General features: G+C 34.8%; 1 protein-coding gene across 5 annotated transcripts in view; it reads right to left on the bottom strand.

Moving 5' to 3' along the window:
• LOC123552781 (afadin-like) overlaps positions 1-26,989 on the bottom strand; it is an 89,605-nt gene that overhangs the window by 18,920 nt on the left and 43,696 nt on the right. For all 5 annotated transcript variants that reach the window (XM_053540830.1, XM_053540832.1, XM_053540833.1 and 2 more), the window contains 4 exons: positions 18,265-18,444; positions 8,796-8,861; positions 2,564-2,637; positions 358-476 (listed from right to left, as the gene is read on the bottom strand). In XM_053540830.1, coding sequence (XP_053396805.1) covers positions 358-476; positions 2,564-2,637; positions 8,796-8,861; positions 18,265-18,444 — 439 coding nt within the window. The remainder of the gene's footprint in view (positions 1-357; positions 477-2,563; positions 2,638-8,795; positions 8,862-18,264; positions 18,445-26,989) is intronic.

Genomic DNA, 26,989 nt, shown 5'->3' with positions numbered 1-26,989 from the left:
CTCCTTGATCTGAAGAACTGTGATCTCTCTACTGAGCTAAGTGGGCGGGCTACCTACATCTTGAGCTTTACACTTTAGATTGATAGTGCTGAGCTTTACCTGTTTGAGCTCCCAGGGAAACAAGACCAACAGTAGCAGGAAAAAAAAACCTCTTGATAAAATTTTCTCCGTAGAAGACTGAGGTCTACCTAATTTATATCCAAATATTTCATGCCTTGTACATCTACAATACAGGCTATAAACTCTTTCTAAACAGAACAACTCTCACTTTCAAGGTTATGACAGCTCATTTACTCTCAAGGTTAGGACAGAAGGTGTTAATGCAGAAAACTTTACAAAAAGCCAACGTTTGCCTACCTCTCTGCATGATGGGTGATGGTTGACTGAGCAGTGTAGCTAGACCGTGATAAATGGCACCTTGTTTAGCAACCTTCAATGTAACTGTGTGACCAGTCCTGGTCATAAGCTCTGCAGCTCTGTAATAAACAATGTAATGATTAAATAAAGAGGACTCATATTTCTGAAGTGAACAATTAAATAAATAAGACATATGGAATACACGATTCACGTTTTGTATAAGCAGTCTTACTTCAGGCATTTTTAAATTTCGACCAAGGGCAAAATTGTTATTGTTTGTGCAGCATTATAACTACATAGGATTCTATGACCATGTCTACCAACACATATACATTCAAAATTTGGAATACTTTTCCACTTATTTTATCTCCATGAATTCATGTCTCCAAAATTCAGCTGTTACGGCCTAAAGCCTGCAAAATCATATTATTTTAAAGTAACTGACAAAAATATTTGTCCCAAATTTCTTTAACCACTCAAGAATTTGTGTAATAGGCTATTGGTATAATTGTTTATGGCAGAGATCCTTCAAATATATCATGGCAAAGGAATCCCCTATCAAAGTTATTTTCCCCACTTACACAGCTAAATGTTCAAGAAAAGCTGGCAAGATAGTGAATAACTTGTTAAGTTTTAACCTTGCATTTATCATCTTGCAATTTACATATGTGTTTAGTTTCTGTACCAAAAATAGCCCACAAACTTCCATATATTTTTTTTTCAAAGTAAAAACAAGGATTGTAAACAAGGATGAGTAATCAAGGACATTATTTCTTGATAATAAATCTTGAAAAGATAATTTTTCATTTTTAACATGCCTGATAAGACATACAGCAGAAATTTACAGCTTAGAAAGTTAAACAAAAAGATCTGATCCTTATGAAGTACATTTCACAAGTATTCTGACCAAAGTTCTGTCTTGAAAAAATCTGTTAAGGCAAACAAAAACAAGAGGGCCATGAAGGCCCTGTATCGCTCACCTGACATATTGACCTAAATATCATCAAGATTAACATTCTGTCCAAGTTTCATTAACATATGGTCATAAATGTGGCCTCTAAAGTGTTAATAGCTTTTCCTTTGATTTGACCTGGTGACCTAGTTTTTGACCCTACATGACCCAGATTCAAACCTGACCTATAGATCATCAAGATTAACATTCTGACTATGTTTCGTGAAGATACAGTCATAAATGTGGCCTCTAGAGTGCTAACAAGCTTTCCCTTTGATTTGACCTAGTGACCTAGTTTTTGACCACACTTGACCCAGATCTGAACTGGACCTATAGATAATCAAGATTAACATACAGACCAAGTTTCATTAAGATATGGTCATAAGCTTGGCCTCTACAGTGTAAACTAGCTTTTCCTTTGATTTGACCTGGTGACCTAGTTTTTGATCCTACATGACCCAGATTCAAACTGGACCTTGAGATCATTAATATTAACATTCTGACCAAGTTTCACGAAGATAGTCATAAATGTGGCCTCTAGAGTGTTAACAAGGTTTTCCTTGATTTGACCTAGTGACCTAGTTTTTGACCCCAGATGACCCAATATCGAACTCGTCCAAGATTTTATTAAGGGTAACATTCTGACCAAGTTTCATTAAGATTGGGCCAAAATTGTGACCTTTAGAGTGATAACAAGGTTTTCCTTTGATTTGACCTGGTGACCTAGTTTTTGACCCCAGATGACCCAATATTGAACTCATCCAAGATTTCATTGAGGGTAACATTCTGACAAAGTTTCATTAAGTTTGGGCCAAAATTGTGACCTCTAGTGTGTTAACAGTCAAATTGTTGACGACGGACGACCGAAGACGGACGACGACTGACGACGGACACAGGGCGATCACAAAAGCTCACCTTTAAGCACTTCATGCTCAGGTGTGCTAAAAAACAACGTAGCATATCACAAAGACTCAAATCATCTTCCGTGTCAATAAAATAACAAAAATAGATAAAATGCAACATTCCTATTAAATTCATGTTAATACTCTTAAATCAATAACATTCGTGGTGGATCCATTTCTGTAAATTTCGCCGTTGCATCAATCTAAAAATTTAAATCCCATTAAAATCAGGAAATTCTCAAACGTTTTGTTAAAAGCTGAAATCCCCTCAAAATAACTGTTTTTGCCACAACCGCCAAATTTCATGCCAACAAATTTTAATGATTTTTATAGTATTATCAAATGAACATACTTTTCCTGAGTTAGTCCAACCAAACTTTTGCCATCAACTTCTAGTAACTGATCACCTGCTTGTAACCTCCCATCCTGCAAACAGAAAATTACGCATCATGTTAACAACATAATTCAAATTGTATCACACCATTATTCTGCACCTGACAGCATAATAAAAAGGATGGCATGTATGTCTCAACTGAAATACAATGTACATAAAGTGCAAATGCATGTGGCAAAATGTAAGAAGGCTATGAAAATGAGTTTGGAGACCAGTCTCAAATTTCAAGCATCTGATTGGCTGTTTCTGAGCGTAATTTCAAAATTGACCAATAGCAAGGCTACACTCTGAGACTGGTCTCCAAATTCAAGTTTTGTAACCTCAGATCCATATCTATCTTTATCCAGAGCAACAACACAATGAACGTCATTTAGCATCTACTTTGGGTCCACTTGGTCAACGAACTGCTGAATTCTCAACGGAATCAACAGTAAATATTGAAAACTTTATTCAACAAGTAATGATGTGTCATATTCAAAGAACCAAAACACTCTAACATTCTTCTCCAATCTAACATATTAAAAGCCAATTCTATAATGGCCTTTCTGAAAATTTAAAACTCAGAGATAGGGTCTTTGAAGATTTATATGTTTTCCACAGATCTAAAAATGTAGATGATTAAAGTCCTTACAGCAATGCCATATCTTATGATCTCACATGTCAAATTACCTGGCACACACTTTGTCTGGGAATTTAACACCTTTAGTAAATAATCCAAAATTTGCTTCATGTAAAAATTATTTATCCCGCAAAACAGAAAACAACTTCAGCTATTCACTTCAATAACCCAACTATTAAATGTAAATTATTTATCGACTTATCGCCAAATATGGAATTACGTAAGCATAAATTCCTTTTTTGTACAAAAGTTGTACCCCTGAGTCAATATTTACACTGTTTTAGATATAATCTTTAAATAGCATTATTATTACGGCAGAAATACTCTTTATAAAAGAAAATTTTACCGCAATTTTGACATTATTCTGTGGTCAGGCAAGGTGGCCTAAGCTATTTTCATCTTTGTTAACTCCTAAAAAATTTTGCATTCCATACATTCTGTTCTGGTAAACAATCCTATTTTCATTTTCAACAACATGATAAACTTTCATGGAAACTAAGATTGTAAACATTGTAAGTGATGTGTTTTAAACCATGAAATAACTGGAAAACTTTCAATACAAGTCAATTTTTGACTACCTATCAATTTTTTTTTTATTTGCTTTCACTTTACAACATCTATTCATCATAAAATAGTAGTGGGATATGTATGATTTTTGATAGCAAAATCTTGATGGAATGACCTGTGGAGGTGTCTTACGAGTGGTAGTCCAATCCTATGACCTGCAAGATGAGAGGCTGTAACTCATAGAGTGTTTGAACCTGTGACCCTCAGGATGAGAGGCTGTAATGGCTCTGAGCTGTGTCTGAACCTAGAAACTCCAGGATGAGAGGCTGTAATGATCTCCCACAGTGTCTGAACCTACAACCCTCAAGATGAGAGGCTGTAATGACCACCCCCCCCCCCCCCCCTCCAGTGTCTGAACCTACAACTCTCAAGATGAGAGGCTGTAATGAACTCCCACAGTGTCTGAACCTACAACCCTCAAGATGAGAGGCTGTAATGAACTCCCCCAGTGTCTGAACCTACAACCCTCAAGATGAGAGGCTGTAATGAACTCCCCCCCCCCCCCACACAGTGTCTGAACCTGCAACCCTCAAGATGAGAGGCTGTAATGAACTCCCACAGTGTCTGAACCTGCAACCCTCAAGATGAGAGGCTGTAATGAACTCCCACAGTGTCTGAACCTGCAACCCTCAAGATGAGAGGCTGTAATGAACTCCCACAGTGTCTGAACCTACAACCCTCAAGATGAGAGGCTGTAATGACCCCCCCCCCCCCACCCCCCACACCACCCGTGTCTGAACCTACAACTCTCAAGATGAGAGGCTGTAATGAACTCCCACAGTGTCTGAACCTACAACTCTCAAGATGAGAGGCTGTAATGAACTCCCACAGTGTCTGAACCTGCAACCCTCAAGATGAGAGGCTGTAATGAACTCCCACAGTGTCTGAACCTACAACCCTCAAGATGAGAGGCTGTAATGACCCCCCCCCCCCCCACACACACACCCGTGTCTGAACCTACAACCCTCAAGATGAGAGGCTGTAATGAACTCCCACAGTGTCTGAACCTACACCCCTCAAGATGAGAGGCTGTAATGATCTCCATTAGTGTTTGAACCTATGACCTCCGAGAGGCTGCAAGCAAATCACGCAGTGTCTGAATCTATGACCTCCTAGATTGGAGGCTATAATTATTTCTAATCATGTCTGGACCTAGAACCTTAAGGATGAGAGGCTGCAATGAACTCCTGTAATGTCTGAACCTCTAACTGCCAAGATGAGAGAATGTAACTTCTGTGGTGTCTGAACCTATACACTGAAGGATGAGAGGCTGTAATGAACTGTGGTGTCTGAACCTACACCCTCAAGGATGAGAGGCTTTAATGGACTCCTGGGGTGTTTAAACCTATACATTCATAGATGAGAGGCTGTAATGAACTCTAATGTTTTTCCTGGTCTCAGAGAAATTTTCATTTTCTTAGTATAACGATAAATCCTAAAGTTTCATATTCTGGGCTTTCATGTTTAACATTTTAATCATCAGTATATTAAACAAACAACGGTTTGTTTAACTGTGAGTTTTTGCTTCTTAACATCATTACCAGCTCGTAAACAACCAAATGATATAATCAAATTCTTTGTTTATAATACCTCCCAATAGAAGGAGATCATGAGACTATTTTTACACCTATGTGGCATGCATAAAGAACCTCATTCTTATAAGTTCTTAAAAGGGCATCATGCTGATCTTTCAGGCCAATTTACTTCCCAATTCTTCTCCTTTAAACATTACGTAAATACAAATCATAAAACCAAAAGAATAAATTAATCATTTTCCAAGTATTTCAAGTTATTTTTTTTGTTGTTGCTGTTTTGTTTTTTTTTGTGTGTTATTGAAGAGAAACCATACCGAGTTAAATAATTCAAATATAAAATACTCAAGGCTTTTTCTTTGTGTACTCCTCAAATTCTTTTGAATTCAAATTTAAAATAAATTATTCTGGTTACCCAATGGGAAAACAGGAAATCGTAGTACATTTAATGCAAATTTTGCTTGTTCGTCAGTGTATGACCTTACGTTAACGACTGACAGGTGAGATCTAGTGTAAGATTTGCATAATCAATACCAATCATCAACCTGATTAAAGGTAATTTCAAAACATCATGTGCACTTTTGTAAATTTCAATCAAGATTTGAGGTAAAATTATTAAATCAAGTCAACTGCAGGTAATTTTAAGTATTTAATGCATTCTTGTATTTTTAATCAAAGCATGGTGTAAAATTATCGAATCATGTGAAAACATTTGATATATGAAATTTTCAAGAGGCAAAAGAAAACTAGTAACTTATAAGACCCCACCACAAGTCAATCAAATTGCTTCAGTGAATAATTTTTTGTGTGGGCTCATAAATTCTGTACCCAGTACTGACTTGCCCAAGTAACTGACAACTTCCCCACATGTATCAGAGGTGGAGGACAAATCACTCAAGACGCAATATCTACAGAGAAAAAATATTTCCAACCTTGTGTGCACACTTGTATTGAGAAAGTAATCTGAGAGGTCAAACTTCTATTGATATTTTAACAGGCATCTCCACTAAAAAATATCCATCTTGTAGTGTATCAAGTTGCCTGACTTAATAAATTCATCAATCTGACAATTTCAGTAGATTCTGAAGTCTGAATTACTAAGTTTGGTGTACTGAAATCTCTTTTTTCTGTTACTGTAGACTGGTTATTTTTGCACGACTTCTATTTCACAGCTTTATTGCACACAAAACATTTAACCCAAGTACAGTTAAACACTGCTTGCTGGTGCACTGAAGACTCCAGCAATAGGACTCTAGCAATATACTTGACCTTTTTTTCCTTATAAATATATACATATTTCTGTGTAAATCGCACAAAGCCCTGGATAACTTAGCATTCCCTTGTGACAAAGCAATCAGTGCTAACTGTACTTGCAAGAGAACAGTCCCCAGACAGTAGTTATCGCTGTTTACTCTCCCTAAATGCTTTATTTTCACATTTTGTTTACTGGTGATAGTTTATCATCAAACAGATGCATGTTTTCTTGATTACTGTTCAGTTCGTTTTTTTTATAGGTATATGTATAACTTTAAAAATTCTAAGATTCACAACATGAGTAGGTTTTTATATTATCGCTGATGGGGGTATCTGTTTACATGAGCATGCATAGAGATGCCTGGTCAGGGCAGAGGTATTTGTAATAGCGGTTTTGCATTAAGTCAGACTCGCAGACCATGTATATATTTTTGTTATAGTACTCCAATATAGATCTTTAACATTTTTCCTATTAATGCATAGAACCAATAAGTGCTTAAGGCATTATGCTGATCTTTAAAGTGCCAATTTATACTCCCTAATTTCTCCTTAAAAGTACGTAAATACAATTCTAAAACTCCAAAGAATAATAATCAGTTTCCAAGTTTTCACAGTATATTTTTTTTGTTGTTGCTTTTTGTTTTTGGTGTTATTGAATCAGATATTAATCGGAAACCATACTGATTATTATGCATATAAATCAGCTTTTTCTTTGGTACCTGAATTCTTTTGAATTCAATTTAATATAATTATCACGGTTACCCAATGGAAAACTAGAATTGTAGTACATTTATGCAAAATTTGCTTGTTCACTTATCCTGGTTACCACACAGAGATAGTGTAGTTTTTAATCATACATATCAACATTTAAAGTAATTATCAAACATCATGTGCACTTGTATTCACAGTTGAGTAAATTATTAAATCAGTCAACTCAGGTAATTTATATTTAATGCATTCTGTATTTATCAAAGCATGGGTAAAATTATGAATCATTAAAAATTGATATGAAATTTTCAAGAGGCAAGAAAACTATAACTTAAGAACCACACAAGTTCAACAAATGTTTCATGTATTATCCTTGTGTGGCTCATAATTCTGTCCCAGTTCTGCTGCCCACAACTTCCCCAATGATCAGAGTTGGAGAATAATCATCAGACGCATATCTACAGAGTTAAAATTGACATCTTTTGTTTGAACTCTTGTCACACTTGTATGAAAGTAATCTAGAGTCAAACATTTATTGATATTGTACAGCATCTCAACCAAAAATACCAGCTTTTGTATAAGTTGCTGACTTTATATAAATCTCAAGTTACAAATTTTCATAATTGAAGTCTAATTACTAGTTTAGTAGGAAATCTACTTTCTTATGTAAGACTGGTTTTTTGCTATGACTTTATTTCACACTTATTGCAACAGAATATTTACCAAGTAAGTTAAAACACTGTGCTGTGCAGAAGATCCAGAATAACTCTAAATGTGATTGACCATCCTTTAATATTCATTTCTGTGTAATGCACAAGCTGATTATTAGCATCTTGTGACAAAGAATCTTGTACTGTACTTGCAAGAGATCAGTCCAGACATAGTACGCTGCCGCTTCACAATTCTATTTCACATTTTTTTGGTATTTTTCACAAAATATGTTTTCTTGATTACTGTTCGATTCGTATTTTTTTTAACGTATATGTAAACTTTAAATTCTAAGTTCAAACATGAGTAGGTTTATATTATATGATTACAATTAATTATTGTCTAACATGGGCATGCTAGGATGCTGTTTCAGGCAAGGTATTGTAATAGCCAGATTTGCTAAGCTAACCGCGCAGTATTATAATGAGATACTTTATTCGTCTATAATAGGTCTCGATTTATATACATGAAAACAGGCATGCCATTTATGCTGAAAAGTTAAAATGTGTAAGTTATGACCCTTATTGGGCCTGAATTGCACGGAAAGGAGTCATTCTCGAAAACTCATCCGATGGAACACCAAAGCTCTTTTACTAGCCACATTTTACTATAGTCCTGCTTTAACATTTCCAGCATAGTATTTGTATGATTTTTGTATGGGGACTGCTCTCATGCCAGTAGCAATAATGTGCTTTTCAATCATGAATATTCATGACTGTTTTAATTTGCAAATCACACTTTCCACTAAAAACCATCATGTATATTATCTAATCAGTTAGTCATATGCAGGTCTTATACTTACAATAGCAGCAGCGCCCTCTGGTACAACAGACTTGATGTAGATCCCTCTTTCCCTCTGGCCGTCTCCCTGAAATATCCATGTCATACATTAACTGTGCAATCTTCAAAACGGAGGTAAACATATTTTTGTGCTATTGTATATAATAGTCAACATATTTTTTTTGAGCAATTGCATATACTTTTTGGAGGATGCATTTGCAGGGCTAAAAGAGCAACATTTTTTTTTTATATTTTGAGCTGCTTCATGGATTCAGTGGTGCAACTTTTACATTTTCAGCAAATTTACATTCCATGCTATCATAACTCCAATTAAATTCTTCTTTTATAGAAATTATTCATACAAATAATGATGATGTTCACGATTTAGCGTGCAATAAACTCTACCAAGATACGGAAATAGAATGACATCAAAATCAATGTTTATTTCACTTCATTTTCGTACTTACCAATTAAATATTATTTAAATCCATTAATTTTATATGCATTCCATTTAGAATTTCACTTCAACTCCTTGCGGTTCAAAGTGATGCTATCAAAGAAACTTTATTAACATATACATAAAAATATTTATTTACGAGAAATAAAAACGTTTCAAATCCCCCTCCTACTTATCACTGTAATGAATAGTTGAATTGTCGCAACAAATGATGTAATAATTTAATCAACGCGTGTAAAACTGCACTGCACAATAGGAGCTTTATGAATCATGGCAATAAATTATTACTGCATAAATTCTGTACATTTATACATCTCTCAACATCTTTATACACTATTGTTAAGTTTTTACAAATATTTACATTTAGTTTAACGGACTGTGAAGAAAGCTGGAAGTTTATTTGAATTGCTTCCTACTTCTTCTAATGGTTTAGTATGTGTGATGTTGCATCCAGAGCCGGGTTCGAACCCCTGCACTCCAGCTGGAGTGACTGGAACCTTTTCATCAGCTGAGTTTTTTTAACGTAATTCTTTACAGTATAAGGCCACTTTTAACTAGTGTACAGCAAGAAATGATTAACATCCCCACATGAAACAACCATTTAGGAGAAATCATTACCCAGTGAACATTTTTCCAAAACAGGCATAAACATAGAGGAACAAAGATTTACAAATTTAGCTAGTCTGCTAGTCAACAAGCTTGAACTTCCTACTACCACACTCAAGAAGTAATCAATACCGCAAGTGTAATTATCTTCCTATTTTGCTACATTCCAAAATGTAAACTTTTTTTGACAATTCACTTCAATAAATCCTTTACATTTTACAGGATAAAGAGAATTAGCAACACAGAAAAATCATATAAACTTTAACAATTCCGTAATAAAATCACAAAATAAATATTGAACTGCAGTACAATCCAATAAAGGATATAAAATTCAAAACATCAAACCTCTGAAAAAGCAAACAAGAAAAAGTCAATATATCCAGACACACAAATTTTCCGTCTTCTCCTTCAATTATAAATTATACACATGTATTGAATTTACTCCAACTTATGAGCTATGAGACCGCAAAATTCAGATAAGCTACCAAAAACTGTTACACCACCCAATCTGGAGATAGATTCAACAATTTCTATTGATTTTCGAACAGCAAGAATTTGCATGAACCGGATGTTACTGGGTCATCAATGAAGGACTTATTTAAACATCGAAGGAGTGAGAAGGCGTCTCAATCAAACAATGAGAGCAAAATCATACACAATTTAGATTTTTTAGCAACGACGACCGGAAGCCAGTCATACATCTGTAAAACAATAACGATATTTACGACTATAACAAAACATAAGAAACTGTATGTTTACAAGGTGAAGTCTACAATTATAAATGCCATAACGCCTCTTCTTTGTGCCAAGAAGTATTTTTTCTATAAGCAAAAAGATTTGATAATGTATGTTCAATCAATCACCTTTCAGATTAATTATAAAACAGTAGTACCTGCTTTGAATTTAACATAAACATTTTGTTTTAGGAAAGCACTACATTACACAAACCACTTTCTAGAACTTTTACAGAAAGTTCAACAGTCATGCTAGACCAAATGGAACGTAGTCTATAAAATATGACCTACTCTCAAACAAAGAAACATCTTTCCTCTAAAATAATTTGTAGTTTACACATCACCAATAGGGTGTTAACTCAGATCTGGAAAGGAGGACCTACAGTGGCCGTAGTGGTTAAGGCATGATTCAATCACTGCCCTCACGACTGGTTGGCTCCCTTGGGGCGTTGATGCATGTAAGTAAGCCTACAGTGGCTTACTGAAGTGGCGTTTACCCAGGTGCCTGCCCATGATGAAATAATGCTCTGAGGGGCACCTGAGGTCTTTATATGATCTATAATTGTGTTCATGTGAATCTAAACCAAATAAAACAAAACAAATCTAGTAATAGTGACTTCCTGCACTCACAGAATATACTTTCCAATTAGAAAATATAGCATAAAATATTTCAAGCCAGCTTCTACCTAGTTTCCATAATACCACCCACACATTCACTTCAAATCTAGCAAAGAAAGCAAAAATTTTACCAGTAGCTGGATAAGCATGTTCTTTTTTTGTAATTTATCCACCAAAAACTCATGAAATTATCTCTCCAAATTCGCTCACACCATGTTTATATCATATTGATGACAAATTGAGGAATAAAATCGTAAATTTGAAACCAATTAACATAGTTTCTCAAACATATGTTCAGATATTCTTCGGTTGGATCTTCACAAACAATGGAGATAGCTTGCAGGTAGCTTAATGAAACATCAAAGTGCCAGCTTTCTGCATCATAAGACAAGATTGAAGCATTGAAACATGATCAGTGTAAAACACAGGTGATAATCACTCAATAAAGACAAAAAACTAATTTAATGACAGCTTGTCATAACCTGTTCTTGTTACATACATGATTTAATTTCCTGGATTGTTACCACACAACTGCCTGTATGTGTAGAAATTTATTCTTTTGTTTCTTTGTGGTCATACAGTAGAACCTCTCTCTAGCCCTTACCCTGCTAAATTTTTATAATGAACTTGTCCATCTTTCAGTTTGGACAGTACCATTGACTGTTAAAAAGGGGTGTCTACCAAAAAGATACTGACTGAATAGCGACCAGTGCAGATCATGATCAGACTGCACGGATGTGCAGGCTGATCATGATCTACACTGGTCGCAAAGGCAGAATCAGTCGTGTCCAGCATGGTAAGGGCTGGAGTGACCACCATATAGGAAAGACTAAAATTTGTTTGTTGCTTTAAGTTGCTGCTTTGCTGCTCTGTAGCAGTTCATTTATAAAGAATTTCAATTAATTAATGGGAAAGAAACCACTTATAGTAGCTGACCTGAAATGAAACAATGTTCATGCTATTTCAACATTGTCTATTAATGTAGCTTTTACAAAAGAACATGACTTTCTATTCTTTAAAACCAGGCTTTCCATTCTATCCAGAGAAAGTTGAAATTACGCAAACAAATCGATACGGTTGTTTGTCACTACTGGTCCACTACCTAAACAGGTGGACTTCTTTACTACACATACTTTTTTTTTTCTTTTACCAAACCCTTCAGAAAATATTTCAAAAAGTTAAAATTACACACAAGAATGTCTTTAGAAAATCAATTACCCTGTCATATCTGCAACAACTATCTAATTTACCCCTGACGTTTGGACTAAATTATTCCCCTATCATACATAAGATCAAAATAATACTGCCAAAAAATTGTTATCTAGAGCTGTACATTGTTTCGTTCCTACAAGCAATTATATACAAAAGAACCAAAACAAAAGCCAAATTAGGACATTAATTGGTCAAATCTTAAATGATACAGAGATGAACACACCATTCAATACTAAAGTATTTATTTAACATAGTAAAATCTTTATAATAATTAACTCCTCTCAAGGGCAGATAATCCCTTAAAAAAAAGGCAAATTTTGAGAAAATTATATATAATATCTTCATTACTTGTACAACAACCAAAGTAAAATCTCCTATGTAGCACTTGCTTTATGAAACTCAAAAAGTTCAACCCAAACTAGAAATCATCAACAGATTTTGCAACCTGCAGTTGCAGTTACTTTCTCTCTGCAAATCACAATCATCAGCATCCAAAGGATCTTTGGTTTGACTCATTTTTACTACAAATAATACAATATTAGTTAGTATTTTTGGCAAATCATTCTAGATGCTTTTATTTTTTGTTTGTTTGTTTGTTTTGGGTTTAAGGTCGTTTTTAAAACAGTGTTTCAGTTATGTAACGGCAGGCAGTTACAAAAAACCTGTTCCTAGACTCTGCACCAGTACAGACCTGTTCTCCACAAGTAACTGCCAACTTCCCCACATGAATCAGAGGTGGAGGACGAATGATTTCAGACACAATGTCTTTAATCAAATCATCAGAGAACACATGACCCACCCAAGGACTGAACTCACAACCCCACAATCCGCAGAGCTGTGTTCTCCCTACAGAGCAGAGCAGGCAGGCTTAAGTCAAGGAGGACTTTTCTTTTCATACACTACAAATCAAAATACTTAAGCATGCATATTCTGAGGAGAAACTGACAAAGACATTAAATGCACCAAATTCTTGTATGAAACAATGTTAGCAATTAAAGCATGCACAGAATGCATCTCCGGGCCGCAGAATGCCGCGGTATCGCAGGAAATTCAAACGCCTGTTTTACTACCTGGCGTTATTCTGACAGCAAAAACTAGATGCATATTTGTTTTGTTCATTTCAACAAAAATTAGACAGCATGAAATATTCGGGTTTTTTCAAATTCAGAACAAATCTATACATTCAAATGCATTAATTTATCAGATTTTAGCGTATCTTTGTATCAATGCACAGACATGTAAGATTCCTTGCGCACCAGGCATCTTGAGAGTACTTTCTCCCGCTTTTATTATTATCCAATCAAAAACTTACAAAACTTAACCCCTTGACACACATTCGATAAATCAAACTAAATCGTAAACATTAACTTTTATCAAGGTATAAGGACGCCTTTTGTTCGCAATTTACCTGTACTGACATTCATGGAGGAAAACATAATTTTATCAGCATGAAACCAGTGTCTAACATATCCATATTTAAACCTTAAATGAATAAACTGCAAGATTAGTACATTTAGCTCCAAGTTTATCAACTAAGAGTGAAAAAGTGAAGATTAAGGCAAATGTTTGCACCCACGGAAGCCAAGACTGAAAATGTACTGATTATCCGAGATAAAAGTTGGTCAATTCAATTTTTTTTTATAAATAGCATAATACCATAAGCCAGTTTCAGTGTCAAAAAAGGATATCTGCGTGACTGTTAAACATTCTAAGAAAATTAAGATTGTTTGTGTTTAAAATGCTAACAGACCAATTCACATTGCCCCATGTATTGCTCTTACATACTGTGGAATCATTCACTTTCCTGGCTTTTGTGGTTGAGTAAATCTGTGAGATTTGATTCCAATAAATAACTAAAATTACCATTCATTTAATGTTCCACATAATTAATATCCCAACAAAGTAGTTGCTTTAGTCAAAACCACAAAATTCCATGCCCTCCAACGAAAACAAATTATTTCACAATATTCAACAGTTCAATACTACTCCAATCAGTTTGAATCTAGTAGTCCCAATTAATTACAATTCCAAGAAAACCTTGACAAACATTTCAATGATACCAGTTTCAATCAATAAACAACTTGTTCAGAAAACATCATTAATATTCATGTTTTGCAATTCTTCTTGTTTTCTTTTTAATATAGATAAGATATGTCTAGCAAGGAATCAATGGATATGATCTGCCTACATAGAAACCTAGATGTCTAGGCAAGTTACTGACAAATTTCACATTCAAAACTCCTACCCAACACAACAAATATTCTCCTAAGAAATCAACCTTTTAAAGAACAAATGCAGAAAATATTGTTTTCCTAATAATTCACTAAACATGCATTAAACATAATCCTGGCACTGTCAATGGAAATATGTTGATTATATTTTGTCTATTTATCATTATTTCTTGTTTGATTTGTAATTGAGAATGACCACATTGGACCAAATTTATCATAGAAGCTCTTCAATTGATATTTTCAACAACACTTTACTCTACTTGAGGACACTTCGACATGACACTTGTGAACAATTACTCCACAATCCAAAATTTTTCCAACAATCAAATTCCAAGATAACTGCTATGAATCTAAACAATTTAATAATCCTCAATAAAAAAGAAAATTTGCACAAAGTTTTCAAAAATGATAAAAGTTTGGTTGCGATTAAACCTTGAAACATTTAGATGTATTTCAATCCAATAAAAAATGACCGCTCATGTTTTGAAACACAGAAATTGTGGATATTAAAGTCAACTGCACTTCAAATTTTGTTTAAATTGCCATAAATGGCCAAGAACACAATTGAAGTTCGTTCCAAATGCGGTAATTTAAATCGCAGAGTGAGATAAATAATTTGTATCGGCTAATCAATGACATACGGGTAAACCAGTCAATAAAAATGGTTACTTCTATATACAACCATAATTGTTTGCCCTCGTTTGCCTTCATACAATGCTGCAGAAAAAGTGTATTTTTCAGTCAAGAATAAAAAAATTTCAAAGAAATGCTTTTTTTTTTACAAATGTAAATTCTCATATCTATTTTTTTCTTAACTATTTTAAATTAGTTTTAAAACTCTTAAAAGCTACCTATTTAAAATCATTGTTGCTTACACAAATTACAAAATTATTTGAAAGGAATAATTTAAATGACATAAAAATAAATACATTTGTCTTCAATATCTGTTGAAGTGGAGGATATTTACAACAAGAAATCTAATTTACTTTTTAAGTTCAGATTTTGAAAAGGAATTATAACCAGAGGCCCCATAATCAGAAATATGTCATCATTGGCAGGTTTATTACTGTTCTAGTACTCTACATCTATTTTGGAGTTATTGCCTATCTAAAGGAGGGGTTTTATGAATTATTGAAGTAGAAGGCGGGAATTGCAAAGTAGATGGGGTCCTCCCATTTAGAACTTTATTAGCAACAGGAAAAGTAGCAGGGACTTCGGACAGTTATACTGATATGGAATGGGAAAATTCCGCCCTGCAAGCCCTTAATGACACCCCTGTTAAATGGTGACTATAGCTTGCTCATTCAAAAATACAACTTTTTTTTAACTGAAGTGGTCTGTCTCCAAGGACAAGTACAATCATCTGAACATGGCTTTGGTAAACCACTTGAAAATTCTGATACGATAACATACCCCTCAGGAAACAAATAGACACAACTCTGAAAAGCAAATACCACCAATTCCAAATCAATACATTAGCGGAACTTTTCCTCCAAACTGTTGATTCTGAAGCTAGTGTGTATATTCTAATAATAAATGAACACTCTTCCTTCTTCATAAATACAGTAAATGGTGGAGAAAGACACAAGGTGCTTCTCTACGCTTTGTTTCAGGCAAGGGCCGGCACCAAGATAGAACCACTGACCTTCTGTACGCGTTGAATGGCATCCTTCTTGAAGAATTCTACGCCACAAGCCGGGTTTCTAATCCACACTGGTGACAGCCAAGTGATTCAATGTCATCAACCTTAACCACTCAGCCACAAGGGCCCCCAGCACAAATCCTTATGTTAGAAACAACAACAAATTGCTCTAATGTGAAGGACTTTCGTACACAACAACAATTAACAAGAGTACAAAAATTTTAGCTTGACACTGTCTATCTGTATTCTGTTTGTAATACTGTCAATTCCGATGGATGAAAACAACTTTAAATTTTCAACAACAGCAAGGAACCAACAACAAACATACATGTTTTATTTAAATTATTACCTGAATGGAATATCTAGCCTCCATTTTTCTGAGACACTTCCAAAGTTACATGAAATGTCATATTACCAAAGACAATGTGACTGCTACCATTGTCACACCATGAATACAAGTCTTGATTATATCTATGGTAGGGTGCAGCTGCACAAAAGTAATCTGATTTTGTGTTTTGTATGTGCCACAATAATGTCTATCGATCCTGTATTTAATAGTTTACCACTCAATTAGACAAACTATTTACTTCTTAGTTAAACAGCCAATAACTCTTCCTCAACTTGTGTTTAGTTTTCAATAAAACAAAACAGATTTACAAAATGTCTGAATGACAAGATTAGTTGGTGGAAAAAAACTATATATATCTGTCTTTTTAAAGTAGAATGGCTCCATATTTATACTAACTTCCTAGTGGTATCAATCACATGCTTCGATATTGTAAACTTGAATGGTAAGTACAGCAGATACATGCCTAGAGATGTCAGTCAAAAAAACAAATGATTCCTGATGACCCTTAGGAAAGTTAAACAATCAACTATGTGAAATGCCAACCTACTTTTGTTTTTCAATAACAGGAAGTTCTGTAATCTGTGACACTTCCTTCAAAAATTCCTTTGTGGAGATGGTCAGAAATAATTCTGGACTGTGGTCTACATAGTATATATCAGATATGCATGTTTTAATAATTTTTAACTATGTCACACTGTTGTGTTTGCTTCCCCTTAATTCAAAACAGGTCATTACAAAGTTTGACCATTGAGATACCAAGCATTCCCTAGTTGATCAGAAACCAAATGGTTTGCAGATTGACAATGAGAAAAACAATATATTCGGTCTGAGATGAGGGGCGAAAAAAAAGGCTATGGACCAATCAATCGCTCAAGCCAGTTGCAGTCCTTGAGCCATCACTGTTAATGCAAGCGGTATTTCACTGTAGTCATGAAATTGAGTAGAACAGCCCATTTAATCATGAAAAACATTCACAACACAGTTGCTACACCAAAGACATCAAGTTTTAACAATATTTTTAGATTTCGATATTTACAGACATTTATTAACCTTAGCATGCTAGGTAAATGTCTCTGCTGAAATGTCTCGCTAAAATTGTAAAGTCATCAGTTTGCTCCAAAATGGAAAAATATTGTCAAGTAGCAACAGCTTGGAACCGATCAGACGCCGATTTAATCGCTCTGATCTGTTCCAAGCTGTTGCAAAGGCTGTAAATCGCCTGCACAGCTAAGTAAATCTCTTTTAAAACATTTTGATACCATGGCAATATCCTAGAAGCATGCTGCTATACTTCATGAATAACTTATAACAGAATCTATACAATTCCATAGACTGTTAAAGAATATCATATTGATCACCGACCCATTAGAGGTTTCCACGTATAATTTACTGCAGTTTTCATAAGTGTTACACCACTGAATCCATTATGAACTTTCTCCATACAAACATAGAGTAATATTACATTACTGTGATCCAAAGTTAACAGAACTGCAGCTATTATCTACTAACTGCGACCACATTCGTAACGTTTTCATCAATTCGCTGCCAAAAAAGGTACACAAACTGAGTAATTACAATTTCTTACACAAAAATAATTTTCTAATATGTTTCAAGCCAAATCACTGACACGAAAAACACTCACCTTTGCGGCGACAATGCTCAATCCCATGCTGCCTTTCACCTTGTTGAAGCTCACTACTATTACTTCCGGTTCTTTTGTTATGGGCGACGACGGACCTTGAGGTTGCTGCTGTGGTGCAACTTGCTGTTGTGCCTGCTGCCTTGGGTCCGGAGTTCGATCTTTACGCTCTCGTATTGATTCCTGCAATTTTCGAAAATTCATAAGAGTTCGAACTAGCGTGTAAAACATTGTTATCCTTCGGCATTCCTCCCTACATGAAAGTAATGATTCTCCGGTATCTGATATACTTCTGCAACTGAGCATTTATCTCCTTACTATTAACAATACGCCGTACGTTTTCCCCCCTAGGATGGAACTATCCATTTACGGATATTGATTTGCACTACTGGTATCTTATAACTAACCTAAAGTTAACATCTGCAATATTGACTCCATTAAATGTTTCCATAACAACACTCCTAATTTGAAACTGCCATTAAAAAAACATGCAGAGATGCGAAGCCTGTATACAGGATTATATTTCAATTTAAACATAGAAACTGAACATAGTAAAAGCTCATTTAAAAACATATTGGGGACTCAGAACAGTATTTACATATATTGAAGTAAAGTATAATGCAAATCAGATTCAAATTCCACCAAATACAGGATTCTATCATGCCACCTCTAGCTCAGAGGTTTGTGACTCTGCTCCAACATTTTGCACAGAATTTTACAATCAGGGCTTCAAAAGATCACACTTACGAAAGCCCAGTCGTATCAAAACCTTTATTCCAACGACTGCATTGATTTAACTGCTGGCAAGTGATTTTGCCTTTGCGACCAGTGCAGACCAAGATCAGCCTGCACATCCGTGCAGTCTGATCATGGTCTGCGCTGTTCGCTATTCAGTCAGTAAATTTTCAGTGAACACCCCTTGGAATAATAAATGGTACTGCCCAAATTGAATGATGGACAAGTACATTTTAGAAATTTAGCAGGGTAAAGGTTAAATAATAGCCTTATAAGGATATACAAGAAATGTGGCATCTCCGAAAGTACTCCATATGCAGCTTTCAATATCTCAACATAACATCAAACCAAGATTTCATTAGATGTAAGATATACTAGTAGGGCTTGCAAAGTTCTGAGTCTGTTAGATACTGATCTTGCAAGACACAAGATTCAGAGAATACAAGATACAGAAATACATATATTCTACTATATATATGATAAAGAGCTTGCAAGAAATTGAAATACAGAGCTTATATGATACAGTTTTAAAGACACACAAATGAGAAACAGAAATACAGAGCTTGTATGGTAGTTTGAAAGACAAAGAATAACGTGTTTGTGTGATACACAGAAATACAGTGTTTGTATGGTACAAAGTAATACAGAGCTTTTATGGTACAGTGTGTAAGACACAGAAATACAGTGTTTGTATGATAAACAGAAATAAAGAGCTTGTACGGTACAGTTTGTAAGACAGATTACAGTATTTCTATAATACAGTTTGTAAGACACAGAAATACAGTGTTTGTATGACACACAGAAATACAGAGCTTGTATGGTACAGTTTGTAAGACACAGAAATACAGTGTTTGTATGATACACAGAAATACAGAGATTGTAATTTGTACAGTTTGTAAGACACAGAAATACAGTGTATGATACACAGAAATACAGAGCTTGTATGGTACAGTTTGTAAGGCACAGAAATACAGAGCTTGTATAGTACAGTTTGTAAGACACAGAAATACTGTGTTTGTATGGTACAGTTTGTAAGACACAGAAATACAGAGCTTGTATGGTACAGTTTGTATGACACAGGCATACAGAGCCTGCATTGTACAGTTTGTAAGGCACAGAAATACAGAGCCTGTATTGTTCAGTTTGTAAGGCACAGAAATACAGAGCCTGTATTGTACAGTTTGTAAGGCACAGAAATACAGAGCCTGTATTGTACAGTTTGTAAGGCACAGAAATACAGAACCTGTATTGTACAGTTTGTAAGACACAGAAATACAGAGCTTGTATTGTACAGTTTGTAAGGCACAGAAATACAGTGTTTGTATGATACAGTTTGTAAGACACAGAAATACAGAGCTTGTATTGTACAGTTTGTAAGACACAGAAATACAGAGCTTGTATTGTACAGTTTGTAAGGCACAGAAATACAGAGCCTGTATTGTACAGTTTGTAAGGCACAGAAATACAGAACTTGTAGAGTACAGTTTGTAAGACACAGAAATACAGAGCCTGTATTGTACAGTTTGTAAGGCACAGAAATACAGTGTTTGTATGATACAGTTTGTAAGACACAGAAGTACTTTCAAAACACTATATATTCATTAAAAGTAATAAAATTCAATGCCTACTCTTTGTTTCTTTAACACCGCAGCTACGTGAGCATTCACGAATGTGTAGAGCTTCGGTTCCGGAGGTTTCGTTACAGTGCGACATTTTTCCCGTAACCTACGTGCTGCGCACATTCTTCATACCTATCTCTCACATCAGCCAATCATTTTGCACAGAAGACAGAATATTATACAGATTTCCTTATCAAAATTATCAGATTCATTTCTCCATACACACACAATAAAGTCTGTTTATTACACTTTTCACCTTATTTAATAAATTTCATCCATTCATGTGTATGTCATATAAATTGACACAACTGGTATATATACAATCCAGCATATGTCACTGCCCTGTCACATCATTATTTGGATATTAAAGAGTACAATGCCTACCCTTTGTAAATATCTGCTATAATCTGTAACTTTTCCAATCTCGAAACTGTACAAAGTATAATTGTAATATATATTACTATTGCTTAGCAACATTCAACGGACTTTCTAACCTGATCATATATACTATAACAGTGCTATTGATCTAACCATATATATGATTATTGTTGATTTCGCAAATTACACCTGTACCATAGAGACCACAGTAGATTTCCATAAAATGGTATTAACAACCATAACAGGTCTGCCAGGAAAATATCACAATTGATTTTATAGAACTGATTGTTACTAGTGAACAGAAAAATTAAATTATCAGACAACTGCATATAGATTTTCAGATTATTTTCTAAAACTTGATATAAACTAAACAAATAATAATCTCTTGTTAACCTTAATTCTGATGAATTTGAAAACAAAAGCCTTAAATAGGAAAACATTCAAGACTTCTACCCTGAAAAAAGTAGTCAAGCACTTCTGATTTAAGGTTTTAATTACAATCAGACTAAAAACAGTTTGTAGAAATTAGACAAATTAAGCTTTTCCCCCAAAATAAACATCCTATTTCCAGCAAGTGAAAAACCAATGTTCCAGATAAAATACTGAAAAACTAAGTCAGTGACTTTTTACCAAAAAATACTAATTAACTGCCCAGATATGGTGACAAAAATATAACAGTGTAAATAACCTCTGTTTTACAGTATGTCTTTAGTAACTGAAGCCACAGATTTCCCCATTAAAACTTGCTTCACAGAAAATTTCATCACGTTTTCTCAGTATAAATGACAGGAGCATCAGTTTCAGATTCTAATCAATTTTTTTCTCATTACATTATATGAACATAACATTTTTTAATCATACCAGATTCTATGGTGACATTCCCCATTGAGATCACAACAGACCCCTTGAGGACTAGTTGAATTACAGACTGGGTAACAAGGTATAACTTGGAACAATCTTCAAGACTACTGAGATGTTTTTTTAACATGAAAGAATCTGGCCCGATGTGAAGTTTAAATCCACCAATGACTGGCAAGGGATTCAACTTCTATGACTTTAACCACATTGCCAAAAGCTTCAATAAATCACAAACTTATATCTGCATTTCCTACCAAGGGCAAAAGTCTGTGCTTTGACGAAAATACAGGGGAACCAATTAATTTGTAATTAATTAATAAACATATGGTACACTGAATCAGCAGTTTAAAATTAATCCAATTACAGTTTTAACTTTCACATAAAAGAATTAAATTAATAGCGCGTTTTGTTTCTCACAAGAAAACACACTTAAAAGGTACTATTATTCACATTTCCTCAAGTGATATTCAGATATAATCCAATAACAATGTGAAAGAAAGAGACAAGTTTCACAAGCGATTAACCACACACTAATCAATGATGTTTAAAACAGTAGATCAAAGGGCTGCAAATTAATCAATACAGCGATTTTTTTCCACCGTTACTATTACAAGCAGGAAGAAATCATTCAATTATTATCCTATAATTTATCCTGTATGCACTATAAAACAATAGAGTGAATACATTATCACTATATATCCACTGCTCCTAAACATTTTCCACAGGTTTTATTAGAAATCTGATAAAATTCTAAATATATAGCTACAGGTAGTAGGTTGTATAATCATTTGAAACCTTAAAGAGAAATTTTCAATATAATTAAGGTTTTCGCTCTCTCTCTCTCTCTCTACAGGAAATAACGCCAAGAGACCAGGGATAAAGCGTATGACTTATGACCCCGAGGTCATAGGTTCAATGCCTCAAAGGAGCAGAATTTTAATTAAGGCCTCTAGAATGCTTAATGAAACAAACTGGTCAAAAGTCTAGGAAGTCAGCTTGGGTACAACCTGTGCGGATTTTTTTTTCATTAATCAATGTTAATTAATTACTAGACATTGCTGGTGTCAATCAATTATATTTAAACTAGACATTTCTAGTGACTCCTCATACCACTGTAAATGTAATGGGGAACAGACATGTAACATCAGAGACATATTTGCAATGAATGCACATAACTGAAAGTTATGTTCGCCTTGTCTCATTATTGCAAAAGTTTAAGCCAGATTACTTGATACTTGAAAGAGTAAAAACAATCAGAATGGTAAAATACTGTCTTAGTTAATATTTGAATTTTATCCAACAGTGTGATTTTGACCTTGAACTGACATGAATGAAAGTTGTAATGTGCACATGGTCTCAATATGGCAAATATTTATGCATAGTCATTAGAAAATTGGTAAAAAAGATGAAAAGAAGCTATGGGGGACACCTTTCAATGAAAGATCTATGACCGTTACAAAGAAACATATTGCTGATATATTTTTGTTATTCATCATTAATCTGTCAGGAAGAAAAAATCTAAAATCATTGTAAACTAGAAAAGTGTTCATTAGACTTTGGGTGACAACTCATTCTTAAGTTAATGAAAGTTTCATTTGTTGGTTTCACTATTATGGTGCACTGTCACAATTCAGGTCACAAAGCAAATTTCCAGCTTCTAATGGTGGATGAAGACCACAGGTGCCCCAAGGCATTGTTACAGACAGATGCAAGTATCCCTGCAACCTAGATTAAAGCCTTTCTCCACAATAGGGGTGGTGGGTTGAGTGAGTCAAAATCAACAACCATAACCATTTAGTCATGGAAGCCACATTCAAAGAAAATGACCTTTAACCTTTAATCTCATTATGAGGACAGCAAGAGCTATGACTTTAAGTTGAATTAATGATATTTTAATGCAAGTTTTAATTAAGCTATCTGGAGACAGTTCTACAACATAGGTAATAAGCTATACAAGGATAGCCAATATGTTGTAAAGATATATATGTTGTGTTAAGCGTGTGATGTAGAAATAATCAACCAGATGGTGACAACACATGCAATATCATATAATACTTCAGCTGCAGCACACTCCTGTATTTCAAATAATGTCAACACTATACTTGAGTATATGGTTACACAGCAATATCCAATACATTTTCATAATATCACACAACTTCAGGCTTTAACATGATGAAAAATAAACAAGGAAACTGCTTTTAACTAAAAACACCTGATGTTGTATCAATCCAATTTAGCATAAAAAGGAGTCCTAGGGCAGTCAGTGATTTTGTACCAATAATTCAGGGGTGGCCAAATCTGATTTTACTTTACTTGTCCATTTTCGCAAAGAGCTATTTTCAGAAATTCTCCTTTCAATATGATGGTAATATAGCACAATATGGTGAAAATTCTACTTGTCAGTTTGGGCTCTGTGATAAGCTGGTCAAGTCTGACAACAGATTTTGTCATATCACCAATACACAGATATCTCAATAAGACTAATGCAAAAATCAAATATTACAATTAAGTTAATTTATTTTGTTTTGAAAAAACTAATAGCAAATACAGAAGGAACTGGGACAAAACTGGAACTCAGAACTGAAATATATACACAGCACAAAAATACCAAAAATCTTGACATACAACTAATATAAGTTATTTGCAATAATTTAATGTAAGAATTCAGTGGAGATAAATCTCTGACCTTTTACTGCAACTAAACTTGAATCAGCAAAGTACCTTTTCCTGAACTGTATTCTTCATTTTTTATCATCAAATTATTCAAAAGAAAGACTGGTTAAGTTTTAGTTTATACTAATTATTTTAGCTTGACTGTGAAGAAAGCTTTAAGCTTACTATTCAAATAAACTTATGTATGATACATATGGTTCACACTCTCGAGTCCAGTTTCTAGAAAACTTATTACTTGAGTCATATGAGGTGAGGCCATGACCTCAGTGGGAGCATGAACACATGACCTCAAGGTCGAGTGTCCAACACAATAACCACTAGACCACTGCTCCCCTAAGAGAAAGGTTCCTTAGCATGCAACAGCATTTAAAAGACGGTTATTTCTCATTTCAATACTGTGTGACAATATACACAGACCTATCTGTGACTGATATGCCACATTACTCATTTTGACCTTGATATGGCTCGCACCAGCTCACTACAGTCAAAACAAGAGGACCATGATGGTCCTGAATCGCTCACCTGTTCCCACATGACCCAGTTTTGAGTATGACGTCGTTTTTTCTATTATTTGACATAGTGACCTAGTTTTTGAGCTCATGTGACCCAGTTTTGAACTTGACCTAGATATTATCAAGATAAAAATTTTGACCAATTTTCATGAAGATCTATTGAAAAATATGGTCTCTAGAGAGGTCACAAGGTTTTTCTATTATCTGACCTATTGACCTAGTTTTCGAAGGTACATGACCCTGTTTTGAACTTTACCTAGATATCATCACACAGGGTTTTTCTATTTTTATACCTACTGGCCTAGTTTTTGACCCAACGTGACCCAGTTTCGAAACTGACCTAGATATCATCAAGGTGAACATTCAGATCAATTTTCATGAAGATCCATTGAAAAATATGGCCTCTAGAGAGGTCAAAAGATTTTTCTAATTTTAGACCTACTGACTTAGTTTTTGACCGCAGTTGACCCAGTTTCAAATTTGACCTAGATATCATCAAGATGAACATTCAGACCAACTTTCATACAGATCCCATGAAAAGTATGGCCTTTAGAGAGGTCACCAGGTTTTTTTTTATTTGACCTACTGACCTAGTTTTTGATGGCACGTGACCCAGTTTGAAACTCGACCTAGATATCATCAAGGTGAACATTCTGACCAATTTTCATGAAGATCCATTCAAGGGTATGGCCTCTAGGAGGTCACAAGGTTTTTCTATTTTAAAATCTACTGACCTAGTTTTTGACCCAACGTGACCCAGTTTCGAAACTTGACCTAGATATCATCAAGGTGAACATTCAGACCAACTTTCATACAGATCCCATGAAAAATATGGCCTCTAGAGAGGTCACAACATTTTTTCATTATTTGACCTACTGACCTACTTTTTGATGGCACGTGACCCACTTTCGAACTTGACCTAGATATCATCAAGATGAACATTCTGACCAATTTTTATGGAGATCCATTCACAAGTATGGCCTCTAGAGAGGTCACAAGGTTTTTCAATTTTTAGACCTACTGACCTAGTTTTTGACCGCACATGACCCTGTTTCGAACTTGACCTAGATATCATCAAGATGAACATTCAGACCAATTTTCATACAGATCCCATGAAAAATATGGCCTCTAGAGAGGTCACAAGGTTTTTCTATTATTTGACCTACTGACCTAGTTTTTGACGGCATGTGACCCACTTTCGAACTTGACCTAGATATCATCAAGATGAACATTCAGACCAACTTTCATACAGATCCCATGAAAAATATGGCCTCTAGAGAGGTCACAAGGTTTTTCTATTATTTGACCTACTAACCTAGTTTTTGATGGCACGTGACCCACTTTCGAACTTGACCTAGATATCATTAAGATGAACATTCTGACCAATTTGCATGAAGATCTCATGAAATATATGGCCTCTAGAGAGGTCACAAGGTTTTTCTATTTTTAGACCTATTGACCTAGTTTTTGACCGCACGTGACTCAGTTTCGAACTTGACTTAGATATCATCAAGGTGAACATCCTGACTAATTTTTATGAAGATCCATTCACAAGTATGACCTCTAGAGAGGTCACAAGGTTTTCTATTTTTAGACATACTGACCTAGTTTTTAACCGCACGTGACCCAGTTTCAAACTTGACCTAGATATCATCAAGGTGAACATTCAGACCAACTTATATACAGATCCCATGAAAAATATGGCCTCTAGAGAGGTCACAAGGTTTTTCTATTATTTGACCTACTGACCTAGTTTTTGATGCCACATGACCCAGTTTCGAACTTGACCTAGATATCATCAAGCTGAACATTCTGACCAATTTTCATGAAGATCTTGTGAAATATATGGCCTCTAGAGAGGTCACAAGGTTTTTCTATTTTTAGACCTACTGACCTAGTTTTTGACCGCACGTGACCCAGTTTCGAACTTGACCTAAATATCATCAAGGGGAA

The sequence above is a fragment of the Mercenaria mercenaria genome, chromosome 4 (genome assembly GCF_021730395.1).
Source record: "Mercenaria mercenaria strain notata chromosome 4, MADL_Memer_1, whole genome shotgun sequence".
Classification (NCBI taxonomy): Eukaryota; Metazoa; Mollusca; class Bivalvia; order Venerida; family Veneridae; genus Mercenaria; species Mercenaria mercenaria.
Note: the sequence above shows the minus strand (reverse complement) of the source record. Positions and strands in the feature narration are given on the sequence as shown.